Here is a 22,676-nt window from a genome sequence, read left to right as displayed (position 1 = left end):
CATTTGCATATCATCCCAACCTTATCAGAGCTTCTATATAGTGAATATTTTGTGATTGCCTACTACCAGTGAATTATCTGATGATTGCAGAGAACATAGTGTGAATGCAGAGTCCAAATAGCTGCAGCCCGGTGTTGAAATGGTGTATTTTTATGATGGAAATCATCATCACATCTGCAGAGTAATTATAAAGTTGTCTAATAGTTGCTGTCTGGAAATACACCCCCACTCCCCCTCCCTCCCCACCCCCTCTGCCTGTAGCACTGACTGCTGTATTGAATGTAATTACTGGGAACTTATGCTAGAGGGAGCTAATTAATAAGGCATTTGTGAGTGGGAAAGAGGCTTTTTGAATACAGCTTAGCTATCATTTTACTTACAATGGAGAGCTACTTAGAATTAAAGCAGTATAAGTGGATAATTATGCTAATGGCTCAATTTGGATTTAAGATATGGTGGCAGGCTGTATTTCTAGATGATAACTGCTATTGCATTACCGCAGCTCTCACACAGGTTCTTTTTCTTCTCTGTACGTATGTGGGCTTGTATGTTCATATGAGCTCACTGGAGATGTCAGATGTTTTGTCCTGAGGCCACACACACAGTAATATGTCTGTGTGTGTGTGTGCAGTCTCCTCTGACCCAACTTCTTCTTTGCCTCCCAAACAAATAAACCAGACCTCTTGGCAAACTGGCTATGAACTTCTGCTTCTTGTGACGTGTGCATTCCTCGAACCTCATGGCTATGCACTGTTGAATATGTCAATTTTCATTAGCATATCTACTGTTAATCGTGTTACTGGCTCTCCAGCTTTGACATCACTACCCTCCCAGGACAGTGTTTGTTCTGCCTGACATCAAAACATAAAGCCTTCTCGGTGTAGACAATGATGCCGACTGGCCCTAATTGCTGTTTATACTTCTCCTCTTCCTATAAAATACCCTCCAGGATCGAGCATCTCCAGCCCTCTCTACCCTGCCTTTGCCCCCTAGAAGCTTACTGTTGAGCACCAAACTTGCCTCAGCAAACATAGGTCTATGTATGTTATGTAAGGCCCACTATAAATAGGTTCACCCGCGATCTTTTGTCTTTACCTGATTCGCTCTTAGCCCAACAGTTTTTATTTCTGGAGAGAGCTGTGGAAGCTAGTGCAATGTAGAGCTGGCCGTTTCCATAGTTACTTTTGTTAGCTGCAAGCTCTTAACATTCTTCATCTGTTTCCTCACATGTCTGCTGTTGGCTATTTGTTTGAATCTGTTTGCATTGCATGTCCTCACAGTGACTGTATGTGCACTGATTAAGCAGTAATGGAAACAATGTTCTAATTATTAAGACGCATACATGTTTTAATACATGTTGTTGTGTCACTGGATGGAAGAAAGCAGCAAATAGAAATCAGTGTGGGTGCAGATGAGTCAGAGACTAGAATATGTAGACCTATTAACTTCTGTTGGTCAAAAGTACATGCAATTAGTCCCGTGTTGCGTGATAATGATTTTGTGTAGTGGTTGTTATTGAGTGTCACTCTAAGGGGATTGTTGTTGTAGCTGATAGAGCAAATAACCTAGATATTTGCAATTTGACACTTTATCTACAGTTTATCGAGCATTTTTTGAATCAGTTGTGGGGTGATTAAAAAAAAAAGAAAAATCAAAAAAGAAAAATCACTGTTCTGTTTCATGGATTTCTCTTAAATATGTGCAAGCAGTTAGGTAACACCAGGTACAGTATGCTGGATCAGGCCCAAGAATTGGACTGTCAGAATGCTGCAAGCATAGATTCAGCAGAGAAGAGGGCAAGGTGGGAGCCATGCAAGTGCAGTGTGTGTGGAGGAGTCTGGGGGCATGGTTAAAGAAACACTGGGGCTTTCCGCAATCACGATTGGTGAGCTGAATGTGATTCTCACCCATCCCTGTTGTAGAACCAAAGAGTACAGGCGGCTGGGGACCAAAGTGGGCGAGTGCGAAAGTATTTTTGGATCGCACGGGAAACCTGCCGCACCAACAGCAGCAGCAGCATCGGGGCCTGGTACCGGGCTTCCCTAACCCACTCCCACTCTCAGAGGAAGAGCAGGAGAGAGATGTTCCTTCAAGAGAAGAACCACGCTTCCGCTGCTTTTATTTTTCTTATTTGTGCTATTTTTCTTTCAATTGCCCAACGTTTGAATGATGATGTAGTATATATAACTATGCAGAGCCCAACATGACAGAGAGAGAGGGAGAGAAAGAGAGGAAAAGAGAGAGGGAGAGAGAGAGAGAGAGAGAGAGAGAGAGAGAGAGAGAGAGAGAAAATAACGAACTTGGCAGCTGAGGCGAGTATCTTGTATTTATAGAAAGTCGTGTTTCCGGCAGAGGTTTCTGTGGTTTTAGCACTCCCAATCCATTTTTGCGGTGTCTTACAGGCCCTATTGTATCCAGGTTTAGATTGAAGATGTTCCCTCATCTAGCGCCTTGGGGGGAGATTTGACTGTGAGACATGTCAGAATGTGATTTGGGGGAGGTAGATGGATTTCTCCAGCTCTTGTGCAACCCTAGCTTTCGTAGGATTGCTCCAGCAAATCAGCTTTGCAGTGACAAACTTAAAAAGGCATTAGTCAAAAGTACAACACAGCACTTGAGGCTGAATGTAAATGTGCATACTGTATGATATATCCATTTCATTACTATATGGATGCAGGCATGTTTTTTTTTTTTTTTTGTAATCGCAGGTTTGTGTTATAGATTCAGCACAGTGTTTTGAGTATAACCTCTCTAGATCATGGTAGGTTTGAAGTGCTTTTTTATATCAAACAGCAACGACAGCCTCTGCATCTCAGTGGATTTCCTGGTATGGATCAGGTTCTTCTATTATTTACTCTCAAACAGTGTGGGTAGCATAGTTGGTTGACAGGATGCCAAGGCATTGAGACTTTGAGGAGCCACTGTAACTCAAGTGAGATGTATTTCATGTTGAAGTTAGATTTATTCGTATGCAATGATTATGAATGTGACAGCAGAAACAGCCAACATTTCTGAGAAAATCAAATAATGGAGCTGTTCACTAAATTTAGAATTCCCATTGGAAATCCATGGATGCGAGACTAGCCACTGATTTTCAATAACAAGCAAAAGTCTACTAATTATCACATGTTTAACCAGATTTACACTATACTTTTCAGAGCACAAGAAAATAACTGATTTGTCTATTTATAGCTTTACTGTTGAACAGTTTTACAAAAATCAACATGCCAAAGCTTGTCTCATCTCAAGATGTGTATCAGCTTTGTATGAATAAGTAGTAGTATCTTATCTAAAGGAAATGCATTTATTTTTAGATGTTATTTCTTTCATAGGAGATAACTGGGCCTAATTAGGTTAGATTTTGTGTTGTCAGCATTGCTGCTCCTTTTGTTTTTATAACAGTGTACAATCATAAATTAAAAAAAAAAAAAAAAAGACAGACTTTAGTGCCCAGCCTAGTCTTCATTTTGCAGATGGTGATCTCAGAGGGCAGTGACTCCTCACTGCCTCTTCAACTTTATCAGGCACCCAAGTGCAAGTGTAACTCCCACACCCTGTCCAGGAGTGAATCTGAAAATATCATGGACAGGGGTTTGCAGTATAAAAAAAGTATTTACTTTTATGCAAAAAGCATAGCAGTTCGGTAAGTAATATGGGGGATTGCATGTCCCATAATAAAATGGGAGTAATAAAATAATGAAATAAAGGTGGCATAATCAACAGAGATTGGAGTGGTCTGTTTCTGTTAAAGGGATAGTTCAACATTTTTGAAAATTGGCCCATCGCCATGATCCCCCTAGTAATAGCAGTAGGTTCGTTACCTTTAATTGTTGGTCCAAGCTGCTTTTAGATCGGGGGAGAAGAATACCGAGCGGCGCAGCTACACTACGGAGGCTAATGGAATTTCTTGGTTTTGCTCATCAAACTCAGCAAATACACAACCAAAAAACTCAAAAACGCTGTGGTGGACAAGTTGTGACCTGCACATTTACCACGCTATGAGATAATAGCGGAAAGTTAAGAGAAGTGAAGCAAATACTCGGAACTACTTTCTTCAGTGAACCACTGGTCGGAGGGACACAGTGTGCGCACCTCAGCCAGTGCCGTAGTATACGGACGTATCTGCAGTAAACAGGCGCTTTTGAAATCACTCCGCCGAGCAGCCGTCTAGAGTGTAAAGTCCGACTTTGCCTCTAAAACAACTCCATCTCGCAACTTTCCGCTATTATCTGATAGCGTGGTGAATGTGCAGGTCACAACTTGTCCACCACAGCGTTTTTGAGTTTTTTGGTTGTGTATTTGCTGAGTTTGATGAGCAAAACCAAGAAATTCCATTAGCCTCCGTAGTGTAGCTGCGCCGCTCGGTATTCTTCTCCCCCGATCTAAAAGCAGCTTGGACCAACAATTAAAGGTAACGAACCTAAGCTATTACTAGGGGGATCATGGCGATGGGCCAATTTTCAAAAATGTTGAACTATCCCTTTAAACAGCTTGAATTTTAGTGAGAAAAGGTCTGTAGTCATCAGGAGGTAGGGAGTAAACTACTTTGCAAAATACAAGCTTTATTGAGTGAAAAAGCTGAAGCAGTTTTTTTCTTCACAGGGACATTTTTATTAATTGCATGGCTGGAAATGTTGGTCTGTCTCTTTTGTCCTCCACAGGTTGAAATATCACAATTGCTAGTACATGGATTACGTGGTGAACTTTTGTATAAACATTAATGGTCCCCAAACGACAAACTGTAATGGCTTTGGTGATCTGCTAACTTTTCCTGTAGCACCTGTACCAGGAGGTTAATGTTGTTTTGTGTGAAATAACTCAAACACTTTTGGATGGACTGGCATGACAGTCCCTATAGACTCCTAGACATATAGGCTATAGCCACCACTCTGGTGCAGTTTATCCATTACTTTGGTTCATGACCAAACACATGTAAATATAATGACGTTCCATCCAGCCTGAACTTAACAAAGGCTTGTTAGCATTAACATGGTACACATGTTAGCCTGCTGATATACACTAAGCACTTAGACTCTCAGTCTTGTTAAAATATGCATTGAGGTGGATATGCATTAAAATCATTGCGGTGCCACACAGAGATTTATTTTAGTAGCACTTGACTAAGTAATTGACATGAAGAACGTACGGATGGATGGATGGATGGATGGATGGATCATACATAGTGGTAGGAAAAAGTATGTGAATCCTTTGGAATTTCTTAGTTTTCTGCATTAATTGGCAATTTAATATGATCTGATCTACATCTAAGTCACAAACAATGTGCTTAACCTAATACCACAAAAACAATTAAAAATGTTCATGTCTTGATTGAACATATCCATTTAACATTCACAGGTGGAAAAAGTAAGCAAACCCTTGGATTTAATAACTGGTTGAACCTCCTTTGGCAGAAATAACCTCAACCAAACATTTCCTGTAGTTGCAGATCAGATCTGCACAACACTCAGGATCCTTACAGAACTGCTTCAGCTCAACCATGTTCTGAGGATGTCTGGCTCTCTTGGGGTCATTCCACGGCATCCCTATTGGATTCAGGTCTGGGCTCTGACTGGACCACTCCGAAAGGTTGGTTTTCTTTTCTTTTCTTTTTTTGAAGCTACTCTAGATTATCTAGATAGTAGATTTACTTCAATGTTTAGGCTCATTGTCCTGCTGCATCATCCATCTTCAACTGAGCTTCAACTAGTGAACAGCCACCCTTACATTATGGAAGCCTTGATAAACTTTGGAAGTCATTTTGCCCTTGATGATGGCAAGCTGTCCAGGCCCTGAGGCAGCAAAGCCCCAAACCATGATGTTCCCTCCACCGTACTTCACCTTTGAGATGATGTTTACATGCTGGTATGAAGTGTCATTTTTACACCATATCTAAATTAGTTTTGAAAAAATTAAAAAAAATCTTAATTTCATCAGTCCACAAAACATTTTCCCATTAGTGTTGTGGAGTGGCAAACTTCAGGCCTGCAATGGAAAGCAAAGCAATTAATGCAGAAAACTAGGAAAAAAGGGTTCACATACTTTTTTTTGCCACTGTACATTTATAGATTGACAGATACACATATAGGTAGATACATAGACAGTTAATTAATATTAAGTTTAGTCAATATGAAAGCATGTTCCACTTGCACTTCGCTGGAACTATCCATTCAGTAGAAGTGCTAAGATGTCCTTTCATTAAAGCAATGTTTCATCCTCTTTCCATAGCCAGTACTTTGAACCTCTTTTGAAGTCAATATCCTTGTTAAAACATGGAGACAACTTTGTATTGCTCTAAATTTCTTCTCTACCTCTTCAATAAGAAACAGGAAGATTTTGTCTCACAGTGCTTAGATGTGAAGGAGTAAAACAAAGGCTTTCATTTATCTTTCACCAGTATGGAGTTACCCCTGCGCTATAATGTCAGTAAGTGCTAACATTACATAAATCCATTACTTAGTCCCTGTGCTGTGGCATTTTATGGAGGAGAGAGGTTAGCCACACTGCAGTTATCATAACAGCATCCCGTGATCTGAACTCTGTGTGATCAGATTGGTTTTAATAGACTTGGGATTACTTGGAGGCAGTTCCTCAAAGCTAAACATCTCTGGGCCTAGAATTAGAGTGCACATCTGAGGTGAAAACGATTTGTTCCGGAGAATGTCACCGCTGCAATGAAAGAGCTTATACGCTATTATCATACACTACCTTAAAAAGATGACAGGGAAGCGTCTCAGAGATCCTTTGATACATTTTCCACCGCTCAGTATTGGAGTAGATAACATAAAATTTGAGAAGTCTAGTGTAAGCAGGCTGTTTATTATGTCTTATTAGTCTTTTTGCATTTGTGCTACAGTAGACTGGATACATTTTATTCCATATAGCCTACAAGCTTTCTTATCTTCGCTTAATCTAGTTCGTAACAAAGAACATGTGGATACTATTCAGATGGCCAAAGATCTGAGTTCACAGGCGCCCTTTCATTACATCTCAATATAAGAAAAAAAAAATCCTATGGCGATCGGTTAAGTGCTGTCTGTAGTGGAGTGAAAGAAATTATTTTCTGCTTAGGTCCATTTACCTTATAACATTTTTGCTTATAGCTATGTTCATGTGGTGACCCCTTGTCACAGGTTCTGTGGCTATTGTGAAAGTCAAATTGAATGTGATATCATTTTCAGATTGTTTCATTTGAATAAATTTACAGGCTTTAAAATATAAATATATATACACACGTTTAGAAAACAGAAAAATAAAGATTATTTCAGGAAAGTCTTGGGAGTAAAGAGTCTTTCCATATAATGGCAATACTTCTGGCTTTGTATGGCTATACAGGAGACCTTCATTGCATGTCACCTTTTCTTTCTCCTGCCCCATGTTCCCTGTCTATCTCATTCCTGCCAAAAATCCACTCAGTGTCAAGCTAATGCAGCCCTGAACAGCTGTTCTGCCATAATGTCTACTTTTATAATGTCCATAATGTTCAGTTTTAGTTGTCATAGTTTCTGACTGTGTTGCACTGAGAGGTGTTTCTAATATTGCTCCCTACTCATGTAGGGAGAGCAAAAAAAAGATAAAAAATACAAGCACTTCCTAATAGTTCAGCACAACTGAACCTTTGATGATGGCCTCAATAGTAAATATAATGGAATTTACAATGTCTTAAAAAATGTAATTTTTTTTATCAGCTTCATTATAGTAGGTTGCAAGGGTCTACTTGATAAAGTCAAAAGAACTTCTGTCAGTGGATCCTAATTCTATGTTAACGTCATAGATTGAGATGGAGCAAAATTAATAGTTTTATGTAGGTTTCTGGGTTTCATTTTTAAAACTGAGGCATTGTATTTCATTTTATAAGATGATAAACTTAACAAAAAATGCCCTTTGTGCAAAATCCTAATCTACAGAAAATAGCCTATAGCTTTAGTAAATGAAGCTGAGTATAAAATACATTTCCCCCATGTTGGAGAAGCAGCAACAAACTAAAGAAGGAAATAGAAATAGCCTATTATGTATCAGTTACAAGGTAAATTGTTATTTGCATAGCCTTGCATCTTTTGGGCAATGTGGAAAAACATAAGGACTCGGAACACCTTCGTATATTGCTAATACGTCCCGGCTCATGTTGCACTAACGGGATCATTACAGTTGTGTTGACCACTGCTTCTGTACAAAGAAACGCACCACAAGATTTAGGCAAAATCATTGCAATAGTAAGGATTAGGCTTTCCCATAGTCCTCTGGGGTGTGATTGGATTGATGTCGTGCAACAGAATGACATTCACATGAACACAGAGCCACAGGAACTATTCAGTACAAAGCAACAAGTAAAGGGTTCGTGCGCTGCCGGTTCATATGTGATTACACGGCTGAATGCTGCACCGTCGCTATCCATGGTCCTGAACGTCCAGCCGGTGCCAGAGGTCTGCTGCAGACTGCAACGTCCTATGAAAGAGTATCGACTTTTTGTAATAGGAAGTGTGACCACGGAGTGCACCCAGCAACAGATGCGAAACTGGAAAAAAAATGCTTTGGGGGTTGAAATGTCATGTGAACAGTTGGGTTCAACCACTGAACACCTCAGGGGTGTTATCGACTCCCTTCAATGCTTTTAAAGGCCAAGGGTTCGTTTAGACTGGGCTTTGCTGTTATTCGCCCTAACGGTGTAAGCGACCACAATTTCCAGCGGCCACACGAGATGAAGGGATTTTGTAAATCTAATCAGTGGACTGCCTGGAAGAGGTGGTCAGTTTAACTGCTGAAACATCAAGAGCATGCAGTCTGGACAGAGAGGGAAGTGTCGGTACAGAAATTAGATGAACTGGACAGTAGCTTCGTCTTATATTGGTCTTAAAGTAATTACTGCAACAGTCTATAACTTATATTCAAAGACAGTCATACTTAGGAGAATAAACAATTATGTGTCTAGGTTCCCGCAGTTTTGCCTTTCATCGTTTAATTAATCGTCCATTAGTGTTCTGCTTTTTCATCTTCACTGCAGGCTGTTAACACACATAGAAGAAGAGTGTCCTCTGTCAGATCTACAAAGAACAGCCATAGTCGCACCTCTGAAATCTGCACTGTCTTACAGTGTTACATTATGTGTGATTGTGCGTTGTGTGTTGATTTTTAAACTGGAACTGGACACTAGTCTCCAGTATTACCCTACATTAAATGAAAAGACGCACTGAAGAAAACTATTATATCAGTATCAGTATCATTATTATTATTATTATATTATTATTATTGTGTAGCATCCTAAATGTATTCCTATATCATCAATCTATATTTTCTGTCATTGATCCCATAGGACATGCACTTAGTTTGCTGTAACATTAATAGACTCTCCTCAAACATATTGTATTTAATTAACATGTCTCATAAACCAAGAAGAAACACTGTGAAATATTTTGCTGTTAGCTCTCTGAACTCTTGCATACAGCTATATCAGTCTGTCACGTCTATAAAATATCTGCTGTCTGTTGTATTATATTGTTAAATCGTCAAATATAATAATATGGTTGCAGGGAATCAAACTGTCTTTAAGTTTGCCAACTCAAAATTTTCTTATCTCTCAATTCAGTGCTCAAGACTTAAGACTGTCTCGTTACTCGTTACATTACCTTCTGTGCACGCTCCCAATGCGCTCTGAGTACCATCTTATCTCCAAAGTTTGGAATATACCTAATGATCAAGTCAGCGATTTGATTTTGACTTGATTTTATTTTTGCAATACCCTTCCTCGGATACAATGCCAAAACTAAGCGGCGGGTGGAGGTCGCTCTATGTCGTGGGATGCCTTATCCTCAGAATGAGAGCAACACCTTCATATTTTATCACTGCTTTACTTAGACATGCTTTTAATTCAACTCGTTAATATGCAATGAAATATACCATTAATACAACGTTTCACCACCCAACACTGGTCGCCACTTGTTGCAACGTCAGACTCCATCTCTCCAGTATGGGAGGAGGGAGGTTTGGGCAAAAAGAGGAGGAGGGTGAAAGGGGGGGACTCCGTCACATCCTCTGTCCATATATGGGCATGAAGTTTACACGCAGCGGGGAATCCTCTCACTGGAGCTGATGAATGGGGAGGAGGGCCGAGGGAGCTGCCAAAGTGTATATAAGGAGCGAGAAGGGAAGTCGCTGATGTGAAATCCACAGCAAGCAAATACCTACCGAGGAGCAGAGAGACGAAAAGGAATACCTTTAATTGCTTTTTACACCTTTTGACACAGACCACTTTGGATCATTTGTTGAAAACCATCAAAAGGGGGGTTGAAAGAAAACAGTCATCTGCATAATTTGTTTCACATTTCCCCCCCTTTTACCTTTTTCCCTGGGAGAGACGGACTTCTTCTAAGTGCATCATTATGTTGAACAATATGGATTTGAATGCGAAAGATTCTTTTTACCCCCAGTTTGACAATTGCAACAGTTCTTCCCTGGGGATGGAAAACAGCGTGCGAAAAGATAACCAGGAGGTGTATGTCGATGCAGAGCGGGGGGTACCTGCCCAGTTTGGCCACGGTGAGTTCGCATCTTTGCACAGTCGATAAAATGTGCATGCATGAGAATTTCAATCTTTTAAATGCGCGAAGCGTTGGAAATAGCGGGCACTTTTTTTTAGTGCAGTCGTGTACGTGAAGGCGTCTTACCAAGGTATTCCTGTGTGCCAAAATACGCATGCATGTTTATGTAACGCTGAATCTCTTCACTGTTTAATTTGCACTGATTCTCAGATTTAAAACACAGGCAATGACAAAGTTTTGTGTCATTCTAATTCAACAGAAGGAGCCCCTGCAACCCTCAAAACCGAAGCTTCCAACTCGGAATTTGCTTTTAACCCCTGCGAGTGCCCAAAAGACACCTACACCCCCTCCTCGCTCGCCTACTCTGGCAGTTTCTATGTTGAGGCATCTCAGGGAGCGCCGTGCAGCACCGAAACACTCCTCAATATGATCACTGAGATCGTGGGGATATCTACTCTGCCACTTTCAGAAGTGCAACAGAGCGGCAGCAGTCGGGGAACTTATCCATCGCCAGCGCCGATGGACAGCAGCAGCAATGGCAATTTTGGAGACCTCGGCCCCAAGAGGCAATCCTACACCTGCTCCGGACCTACCCCCCCTGTATACTCTCCGGACCAGACATGTCCGAGGTATGCTGATGATCAGAGCGGCAGCCAGGCCCAAGACCCGTCCACTTCCCAGCTCAGCTTCGGCTCCTCCCGAGCTCCAAACCAGAAGAAGGCTGAACCAAAGTCAGAGGCCGCTTCTTTCCCTGTTGTGGTCAAGAATGAGTTTGAAAGCAGCTGCTACGAGTGGGGAACCTTTAATAAGTCTGACTGTTTGGAGACGAGTTTTCAGACAGAAACGTTCCCGATGTCGAGTGATTTCCCCCCCGAGCAGCAAATGGATGTAAAGGAACTTTTAGACACCTTCCCCCCAATTTGTCCCAACCCAGAGATGGAGTTTAAAGTGGAGGGAGGAATCAAGCAGGAACCGTGTTTCTCTGACACCTGTTCTCAGAGCTATTCCAGTCCCCTGTACAATAATTACCTCCCACCACCACCACCGATGGGCCTCTCCTCTAACCTGAAACCCTTCCCCGAACCACCACAGCCATCTAATCAGTGTGATTCATTATACACATCACCAGCATTACCAAGCACCATAGACTCCATCCTGTACTCTTCCTTGTTGCCAGATTCTTTTGCCCAAAGTTACACTACCCGCGCGACGAAGCCCCCCAGGGCCAGAAAGAGCCCCGCCACCTCTCACGGCCCAGCCAAAGAGAAACCTTTCACCTGCCCCATGGAGAGCTGCGACCGGCGCTTCTCTCGCTCGGACGAGCTCAACCGGCACATCCGCATCCACACGGGCCACAAACCTTTCCAGTGCCGCATCTGTTTGCGCAGTTTCAGTCGTAGCGATCACCTTACCACCCACACCAGGACTCACACGGGGGAGAAGCCGTTCTCCTGCGACGTGTGCGGCAAACGGTTTGCCCGGAGCGACGAGAGGAAACGGCACGGGCGCGTACACCAGAAACAGAAGGAGAAAATGGAACTAAAGCCACAGGTGACCGCCAGTGCATGGCCGTTCACTCTTCCCGAGGGAATTTGAAGACAAGGCTATGTGTCCACACATATAATATTAGGATCTTTCCGTCTTGGAAGATAAGCCAGCTGACTGTACAACTTGATGTCTGAGTTGGTCTGACTGGCAAAACCAATGCCTGACATTAAGATGTTTGCGAATATTGCAGTTTTTAAGGAGCAGAGAGAGAGAGAGAGAGGTGGGGGTGGGGGGTGGGGTGAGAGGTCTGCTTCGGCCTTATTGCCTGCTGCTGATGCTGCTGACTTTATGCAAAGATGCATAAGTTGTTAAAGTCGGTAAACAGATCAACAGTGACTTGTTGCGGATACTGTCAGTACAGCCAAACCTCTGCTGCGGCATTGCATGACTGCTGTTCAGCACCTCTTCATCTGGACAGCTCCAACCTCCATCCGCCTCTGAGCCTGGATGGATTGCACTTACAGATTATTAATATCTCCATTTAAGATTCTTATTTTCTGCTTTTAGCATTCTTAGAGCAATGGTTTGGACTATGTTTCTTAAAAATGCATGTTTATGTGTTTTTTTTCCTTTAACCGGAATATCAGCCACTGTCAAGGTACTCCTTCACCACACAGTGAGGGTTATTGACATGAATGTAGGCTAACATATTTTTATGGCTTTGACCATAAAGCTGTCCATCTTTGATCAAATTTAGTGTTTGTTTAACTTCTTATCATTTGGCTGTCAGTGTTTTTTGTCATTGGTCTTTGTGTTGTGTTACAATTGTTTGGATTATTACAATTGTGAAAGATATATCATAAATGGGAAATAAATATATTTGTATTACTGTACTTCTTTGTATTTTTATAGCTAACTGTATATTTTACATTTATCACATTTGAGTGTCATTTCTAAGGTGAAATGTATTCTTAATCATTAATAATGTCTTGGTTTTTTGAGGGCTACTGTTTAGTAACACAATATTTTAAATGTTACAATTTGATATCAAGAAACATTTTCGCACTTCATCCCATTGTTGGTATGATAAGAGTTATTTCATTGAACTGCTGTTCTAGATTTAAAAGGGACCAGAATGTACACTAGTTGTGGTACGGCTTTTCAACAAAAATGATTTTACAATATGTACTGAAGTATGTTTAATCAAGCTAGAGATGACTAGCAAATCATATAAACATTGCTTTTGAGTAATCAGGTAGCACACATTGCTGCGAGTTTCTGTGGACGTTACTTTGATGATGAAAGGGTTTTGACACCTGGTATCTTTTACTGGAAATACCTAATGCTGAAATGTTCACTTTAGCAAAAAAAAAAAAAAAAAAAAAAGACAAAAAGCTAAAAAATAAAAAATGTTGACAGTTTGGTGGCATTGTCACCAACAGGGTACTGCAAAAAAGTAATTTAACTCGCCTTAAGTTATATTAACTGTTCAAGTAAAGATTTTGTACATACACAGTTTCTACAATACCTTAAATTAATATTGATGTTGTTATTTTTATGAAAAGTTTATGAACAAAATAAACATTTTCTGGAAACAGCAAGTTTCTTGTGCATGGTTCAAAATGATCAACCATATTGTCCTCTCACTTTGCCCAGTCTGTTTCATCAAGACTTGAGACCCCCCATTGGAGCACTCGGATGAGTGTATCTCTTCCCAAAATATACATTATAACAGGCCACCTGTGGCACCACACTGTAGCCCTAACATTAGACGAGACAGCTCTGCCCCATGAATCACAAGGTGTTTAAATCCAGCACATTAAAGTGAACACCCTGCTACTCATCGCTGTAGTTCTGAATCGCAAATATCACTTCCCTCCTGACGTACATGTGGAGACGAATACCAAGAATGCCATGATAATCTCTGCAGAAAACCTGTTAAGCAGGACATTTTCTTGTCATGTCAGTGAGATGATCTGATGCTCTCGGTTCATTCATTCCTTTGTTCATTCACTCATCCATTTTTGCAATAAAAAGATATTAATTTCCACTCAATTGCTGAATGCAATTATGGTCTATTATCATGTATTTTTTTTCTCTCAAATAATGGTGCTACTGAAGTCTCCTCTTGTCAAAACTGCCTGTGCATTCTTGTAAATGCAGTTAATGGTCTCTGTGACTCAAAATATCTCTGCTAAGATTTTAGATAGATAGATAGATAGATAGATAGATAGATAGATAGATAGATAGATAGATAGATAGATAGATAGATAGATAGATAGATAGATAGATAGAAAGAAAGAAAGAAAGAAAGAAAGAAAGAAAGAAAGAAAGAAAGAAAGAAAGAAAGAAAGAAAGAAAGAAAAAGCAGTAGTGCAAGCAATTGCTGCCAATTCTGATGGTGAGGGCATTTCTTCAAAGCAATACATTTTGTATGCCACTATATCAAGAAACAGACCTAAATGCATTTCATAAAAAAAGTGTTAAAATTCACACACTTGTGAGCATAGTACAAGTACAATTTTAACCCATACATTTTCACTTGGCGTGAAGTGTTCCTGCAGGAGATTTGGAGTTTCTATGCATTAAGTGGGTTCCCAAGAGGTTTTGGGCTCTGTACATCTTTTCATGATGCCAAGATCTTATAGTCTGTCATTGCAAATTATGCAGACATGTATTTACCAGGGACTCCGCAGTGGTACGTAGGACATGCATGTGCCCATGACGCAGTCGGCTGGCAGAACACTACTGTGCTTGCCCACGGCAGTGCGTAAGTGCCTGCGTTGTCTGTAGCTGACAAACATACTGTACCAGTGTGAAAATGCAAGCTGCCACATGGAGCACTGTGAATAGTATGTACCCATCCTCTCCTGTCCATCACTCATCATCACTTACAATAGCACAGGGCCCCACCAGCATCAACATGCACTCCCTTATCCATGTTGTTTTAGTAGCAAACATTGTCCAGTGATGGATAGTTGAAGCTTTGAATTGCAGTGATGTGCAGTCACAGTGACCATTATCCAGACACTTGAAGACTGAAGAGTTATTGAACTCTGGCCAGTGATGGAATTTCTGCGTTTGTGCATTTGGAAGCTCAAATTCACATTTGCATACTGTAAATGGTCCTTGATATATCTACAGTACGGTTTTAGCCGTGTCGTCTTTATCGAATACGTTTACCATGTCATAAACCTTAAAACTCGTGCTTTGATACCGAGGAAAGATATAAAGCAGCTGCCTTCCACAGACTGACATTTATGTTTGTTTTTCTCCTGTAGATATGTGTAATTTCTGAAGCCATTAAGTAATTGTGCAAGGAGGGCACATGACCGCCACCGAGAACCATGCTTTCTCAGAACATAGACCTCTGTTGTTAATGGTGGCACATCAAGTACATTAAATCCTTGCCAGGGTATTACTAATGCAAACATGTTAACATTAGGACTTTTGCATCGAGGGGGGGGTTTATCCAAGGTAATGTTTCTGTGTGACTAACGTATTCCATATGTAACCGGAGAGAAAACCGTGAACAGAAGTGATTTCACTTCCTCATTGTCTCATCCAATTAATCGCTTGATGTAGGATTGCTTCTGGATAAGTCAATGGGGATATTTATCTGCTTTACCAAATGAATACTTTGGCTCAGGATTAAATAAAAAAATCCTTATAAATGACAGTGAGGGATTAAATGGGCCCAAATTCTGGGGATAAGTGTCATTGCAGAATGATATGTACTTACATGTTTGTTACTTGTAAGAACACGCTTTTTCTTCCTTCTGATTGGCACACAAAAGTTTGTTTTTTCCTGCATAATCTATTTTTTTATATATATTTCTTTTGCATCATACACAAGCAAATTGTGACCTCCAGGTTGTTTATATCATATAGGTTCATAACTAGAGTATGCTGCCCTCCTCAGTGACACAAACCCATCTATGTTTGTGATGCCATTACATGCCTGAGGTCTATCATCAAGAGGTACAAGTACAGCCCCCGTCATCTCTGAAGAGCCTAGCATCCCTTTTATCCATGCTTGAACTCCAAACAATTCTACCTCTACAACAATAATCCAATAATCACTTTCAGAATGTATGAGAATGAATTTATTTGCTTATATGAAGGATCAGAGGCAGTTTCAGTGGTCCAAGCTTCAGGTATCAGGTCACCTCAAGTGCCTATTAATAATCACAGTCCTACTTGAGACAGTCTATATGGCCACACAGCCTCATTTGCTTGCGGATTGATCCATTGTGGGGTAATCACCACATAATTTTATGCGCACCTTTAAAATGTGCACAGGGGCACGTCATGGTCCTTGGGGTGGGCTCAGTAATCAAAGTGCATAATCGCATGGCGGTAATGGCAATCAGGCTTAGCAGATTAATTCCTCGGATCATACATCAACCCGTTGGTCCTGTATCTGATCATGAAGAAGGGTGTAGGTGGTCTGGAGAGTGCAGGTGATTAAAAAGAAGAGAACCATTGTGGCAAGAAGGACCTCGTTATGCAAACATTTTAAAGTGCCTAATTCTTTCCATTGTTCTGGCTCCCAAATTCTCCATTTGTATTACAGATCAGGCGAAGAACAAGACTTAGAAAATAACTTTTTCCTTGCTCCTTCATAAATTACAAGTCAACTCAAGGGTCAAGGGCTCCTGTCTGCCACTTTTATCCTGTGCACAACATCTCTATGGTAACTACGTCAAAGGACTTAAGGTGTATGCTGCACCTTAAGTGAATGGAAAGCGGTGACCATACCCCAGCTGGCTGAATGACTTCATAGCAATTCAATTACTCAGGAAAATTTACAGCTGTCCTTGGAACATTCCAGGTATAAACCCTTACAATTCTGCCACAGCAGTGTGCTGCAGCAGCATCTATTCTATGGCAACCTCTAGGAATCTGGACAGGTCATGGAAATAATATTCTCACTCCGTACAAATGTCTTCATAGCCATGTATTCATTTCTTTCCAACTTGCTGCTTTGAATTCCCAGTGTGCTGGATACTTGTTGCTTCAGGATTGTGCAGGAACAGGGTGCTCTTTGGTTAATTTATAACATAACATAAATAATGTAAAGCTGCTACATATAATCAATACTTTCACATTAACAATAAATCCAGTTTAATGTAGAGTGGGTCACTTGCAGTGACAAACCCAGAGAATTATTACTGTAACGTGGTCTATGGTTCCCCGCCCCCTCCCCCATTTTAGCATCTTTCAGCTTATTATTTGTTTGTTTTTTCGGATACTACTCTACTGATTTAGACCCAATTACCTTCCCTTCCCTCCAACTGTGGTCCAGCCCGGTTTAGACAGCCACAACATCAGGGGGAAATATTATCCATTAACCTGATCAGCTGGTGGCAGAGTACTACAGCTACCTCTGACAGCGATCACTTCAATTAATCATGATATATGCCTGCAACAATATGCACCAAAAAAGAAATATCCTCACCTATGCTCTCATCACTCTGTTGTTCAAACGAGAGCCCCTAACAATGAAATGTCCAGCACATATACTTTGACATTTGTGGAGGAAAGGAAATAATCCTCAGGTGTGTATACAGTAGCATACGGTTGAAAAGCTTCCTGGATTGACAGTAATGACTCTGAAGGAAGTTTGTGCTTGTGTTAAAAAAAAATGTCCATCACGCTATTACTTGTTGCATATATCCAGGAAACCTGCTGTCACATTAGCATGCAGCCGTCTCACAAAAGAAGTGTGTAAAAATCCACCCATCTACATAACATCACCACATACACTCACAAGTGTTAACCCCTCCTCCCATAAAATAAATTACCGTATGACCATGTGTCCAGTGGAGCTGAGTGATTACTTTAGTGCTTTGACATTTGCAACAGCAGTAATGAGGCATGTCTGTGACAGCTGTGTCACTACCAGCAGCCTATGTCTTGGCTGTTCAGTTCATCGCTGGGAAGCAGGCATACTGTGGCCAAACACTGGCACTCTCTCTAGATAATGATGGCTCACCCATAGAGAAGCTGAGAGAATGTGTCGAAGTCTGAGGAAACTGTGCGCATGTGTGTTTAACTGAGAGAAAGAAGTGAGCGAGGCCTATTGAGCGTGTTTGTGAAGAGAGTGTGTGTGTGTGTGTGTGTGTGTGTTTGTTTGTGTGTGTGTGTGTGTGTGTGTGTGTGTGTGTGTGTGTGTGTGTGTGTGTGTGTGTGTGTGTGTGTGTGTGTGTGTGTGTGTGTGTGTGTGTGTGTGTGTGTGTGTGTGTGTGTGTGTGTGTGTGTGTGTGTATGTGTGTGTCTGTCATTGCCAAGATGGAATCAGAGACTGGGAGAGGAAGCTGGGCTGGGACATAAAGACTAGTAGTATAAAAAAAAATGAGTGGGCTGAACACGCTCCGCTCATACAGTGCACCCCTCAAGCAGGGCGACGATTTGCATGTGCACACCAGCCTCGACGCCAACTACAGTATGTATTCTGCATCTAAATTAACCATCAAAATCAAGCATCGCCCTTTCCCGAGCCTCCATGAAATGTATGCAAAACGTAGCTACTTCAGCATTAGGCGCCTGCTTTCTCTGCCGCCGCTGTTGTTTTAATGCCCGCTCAATTCTGATAGTTGTGAATTGGAGCCATTAGTAAAGGGCGGGCAGTGAACACAGAGAGTCTCGTTATATAGAGGACAAGTACATGAGTGACTTAAATCACACAGAGAGTGTTTATGGCCACTTAAGATCACTTTGTTTGTGTGACTGTATTTTTCTAGTTTTGTTTTAGAGTTCATAGAATTATTGTGTTCTATCATATTCTATTATGTTCTGTTGCGATGAATTCTTTTATTGTGTTGTCTTGTGTTGTCATCCTTTTTATTCTATTCTGGCCAATTCAATCATTTTGTTCAGTTTGGTTGTATTGTTTGTCTATTCTATTCTATTCTTAGTTGAAAAAGGTTCTTATATGAACTATTAGAATACAGACATTTTATGAACCCTTCTATTCTATTCTATTCTATTCTATTCTATTCTATTCTATTCTATTCTATTGATAAATAAATTAATAACCTTTCTGCTAGATTTCTTTGAGGGAGATTTTACTCTCAAACTAACTGAAGGATGATGAGCCCACAGTCCTTTTATGTATATAACATATATTATTCAGCAGCCTTTCAGATGTGGCAATATTTATACCATCATGTCATATGTGTGATATTTTCTGCTGTTGTAAGTTAGAACAGCTGGAGTTTCCATTATTGCATTCATAATGTTACCGCTGCGTTAATGCACTTGAGTTACAATGGCCCCCTTTCAGTGTGTTAAATCCCCTATAAACGTGCACTCAGATGTTTCTCTGTGAAATGTAAATACTGATGACAAAAAAAGCAAAAAACAACAATAATACTGGCAAACAGTGAGATAAGCTGTGAAATGATGACAACTTTTTTAACTTAGAAGAAAAAGCATGCTTTGCCACTTGTACCTGAGGCTGACTGATAAATGTGGTTTTCATGGCTTTAGTTATTGTAGATTATATCACTGGATCATTATTACAGATCCACTGAGCAAGTTGTGTATTGTAAAGTAGGCGCTGAGATGGTGCTCATTGTAGGTTGGAACTTTAATTTTTATAGCCCTCCATTATGTTTTATTAGCATATCATGTCTAAAAACTGTAATATACTATATACATTTCTAATTCCACCTAATTTCTCGGTGGGGATCAATAAAGTATTCTGATTCTGATTTAGTGAACACTTTAGTATGAATACGATGCTAATCCTGACACACAGCCTCACTTCATGGCATGGATTTCACAAGATGTTGGAAAGTTTCCTTTGAGATTCTACTCCATGTTGATATGATTGCATCACATTATTTCTGCAGATTTGTCAGGTGCACATTCATGCTATAGTCTCTGTTCTACCACACAACAAAGATGTTCTATTTTCAGATCTGGTGACTGGGGAGGCCACTGAAGTACAGTACAGTGAACTCATTGTCATGTTCATGAAACCAATTTGAGACGACTTTTGCTTTGCGACATGGAGCATCATCCTGCTGCTGTAGCCATTAGAAGATGGTCACCTGTGGCCATAAAGGGAAACTCGTTGTCAGCAGCAATATTTTGATAAGCTGTGGCATTTAAATGATTATTGATTGGTATTAAACGGAACCAAGAAAACATTCCTATGGCATTACATCACCACTGTGAGTCTTGACTGGTGAAACAAGGCAAGTTAGATCCATAGATTCATGCTGTTGATGCCAAATCAGATAGCGGAAATCCAGATTCATCAGACCATGTTACTGTAGGTTTTCCCACTCTTTAAATCTCCACTTTTGGTGTGTCAATGTCCACTACAGCCTGACAGGGGCGGAACCTGACGAGGTCTTCAGATATTGTAGCTTGTCTGCCTCAAGGTTTGACATGTTCTGTGCTCTGAGATGCTTTTATGCTCGCCACAGTTGTCAAGAGTGCTCATCTGAGTTATCGTAGCTTTTCTATCAACTCCAGCCAGTCTGGCCATTCTCCTCTGACCTCTCTCATCAACGGGGTATTTCTGTCGGCACAACTGCTGCTCAGTTTTTTTTTGTTTTTAACACCATTCTGAGTAAAAACACTGGAGACGGTTGTGTGTGAAAATCCCCAGAGAAGAGAATTCAGAAATAATTTAGTTAGAGTTAAAATGGTATCGTCTCCCTCTGGAGTGTTGTGTATTATACAGTGGAATAGAAGAAGTCAAGCGCAGTAATCAAAAAAATACTGAAGATTTGTAGTGAAATACAGTATTTGAATAAGTTACTTTCCACCACTGGTTTCCATGTGTATCCGTAACATATCCTGCGGTGCCGCTGTGCACAAACCCTGCCACCGGCTGCTTTACCACCCTCTGGTCAGTGGCATAGCAGAGCTGTAGCATCACACATTCTCCTCCCTCCTATCCTCATTCCTCACTGACCCCCCCTCGGCAGTACATAATGGCCGGCTCTGCCCCCCCAGTGGCTTTTAACCTGTGATGGACTGTCACTTTCACTGGGGGTGGGCGCACAGAGAGTGACGTCTCTCTCTGTCTGAGTGTATAGGAGCCATGCTGGGGTCACACAGGGGCGTATACAGTACAGTATGTTTCCCAAGCCTGAAAGCCCCGACCATAAATCAGACAGAAGCTGTCTCTGATCTCAAACCTGTAGAGTGTTGGAAACCTTAAGAGACGTGTTTTGTCCCCCTCCTGTGATTCTTGGCACTTTAAATGGGGCTTTCATATGTATGAGTCAGAACAGCAGTGCACATTTAAAAATCGAAACACTTTCTCTCACTGCTGCTATGCCAAATTCCCTTGTCTTGTGTTGTGAGCAATCACCATGTGAATTAACAAGTGATTTAGGTTGTAGTTTTTCTAATTGCTTCTGCAGCTTTGAACAGTATATGGTCGAGCAAGGCTGAAAATGGAGAAACTGAATGATGTTTGCAGGCCTTAAAGCTGTAATTGATAATTGATAGAAGGGTGCATTTCAAGAAGCAAAACATTTTTAAAGTTATATGTGCTTGTGTTAGCCTCTGATTTGACCAGTGTCTTTGCAAATTATTTCTGTTGCATGCTATTTTGAACTTTTCCTGAATCAAGTTACATAATGCTAATTTCAGCTTTGAAGAATTAGCAGAAATGCTTTGCAAGGAGACGGAAAGGAGGGGGGGGGGGAAGATTCTCTGCTGTTGTTGTTAGTCATCTGTGATCCTGTCACTCAATGCTGTGGCGGCATAGGGTCCGCTTCCTGTTAACAAGATATGTTTACAGCATCAGCATTGGGCTCCAACCGTCTGTGTATTTGTGCATTTATACTCCCTGTCACTCCTCAGGATTGATGCATCCACGTGTCCGTTAACTATTAACTGACCAGGAACTTACACCTCTGGGGAGACAGATAGTGACAGGGTCCTGGGTCCTAAACAGTACTCAGTGGCTGAGGCAGGCCTTCCTTTTGTCATGACGCCAAAATGGTGTCCAAGTGGCAGGATGCTGTGTCTAACCATTAACTAGATTGGTGGCACTGGGGCTCACCACTGAGGTGACAAATCACAATGTCCCCCAGAACTTAGCTTGGAGAAATATTAAGCCCATCTCAGCTGGGGCTCTTCCTCTGTCGTCCTGCAGATAAATGAATAGATGCTGATCCTTCCATCACCATCAGCTTCTCCTTCCTCCTACTCATCCACTCTCTGTGTTTGTGTCTCTTCTGGCAACACTGACAGTGGTGTCTTGTGAAGGAGGAAGAGATTGATATGATGAGAGGTAGATGTGCTGCTTCCTGCCTCTGGATGACAAAAAAAGAGATAATTTATGGATTCATCACTTTGCGGTTCGTGAAAACAGAATAACCCTCAAAGAAATTATCATTATGAACGAACACAGAAGCATGATTGAAGTTGAACAATCACTTAAACAGTCGTAGAGCTGTTACAATCAAGGACTTTAGTTTATGTAGCAGATTCTCTTCATTTGTGATCTCCTGCAGCACCTGTTCCGTACAAAGCCATTTTCAACATGACCGCATTCCTGTTCTTATGGCCCATTCACCGAACCCTCAGATGTTGTAGGTCTGCCTGTGTTTAACACCTCTGAAATATTTTCTCCCTCCCTCGAAGAGAAGTTAAAAGGGTGACAGATTTAGCTGTTGCCTC

General features: G+C 41.0%; 1 protein-coding gene across 1 annotated transcript; it reads left to right on the top strand.

Annotated features, from left to right (window-relative positions):
• Positions 1–10,373: 10,373 nt before the first annotated feature.
• Positions 10,374–12,128, top strand: LOC310986793 (uncharacterized protein; the record flags this gene model as incomplete). Its single annotated transcript, XM_083972870.1, has 2 exons — positions 10,374–10,530; positions 10,792–12,128. 2 exons carry the CDS (start codon positions 10,374–10,376, stop codon positions 12,126–12,128), a joined length of 1,494 nt encoding a protein of 497 aa, XP_083828996.1.
• Between the last annotated feature and the right edge of the window lie 10,548 nt (positions 12,129–22,676).

Source organism: Trachurus trachurus (genome assembly GCF_905171665.1).
Source record: "Trachurus trachurus genome assembly, chromosome: 1".
NCBI lineage: Eukaryota > Metazoa > Chordata > Actinopteri > Carangiformes > Carangidae > Trachurus > Trachurus trachurus.
Note: the sequence above shows the minus strand (reverse complement) of the source record. Positions and strands in the feature narration are given on the sequence as shown.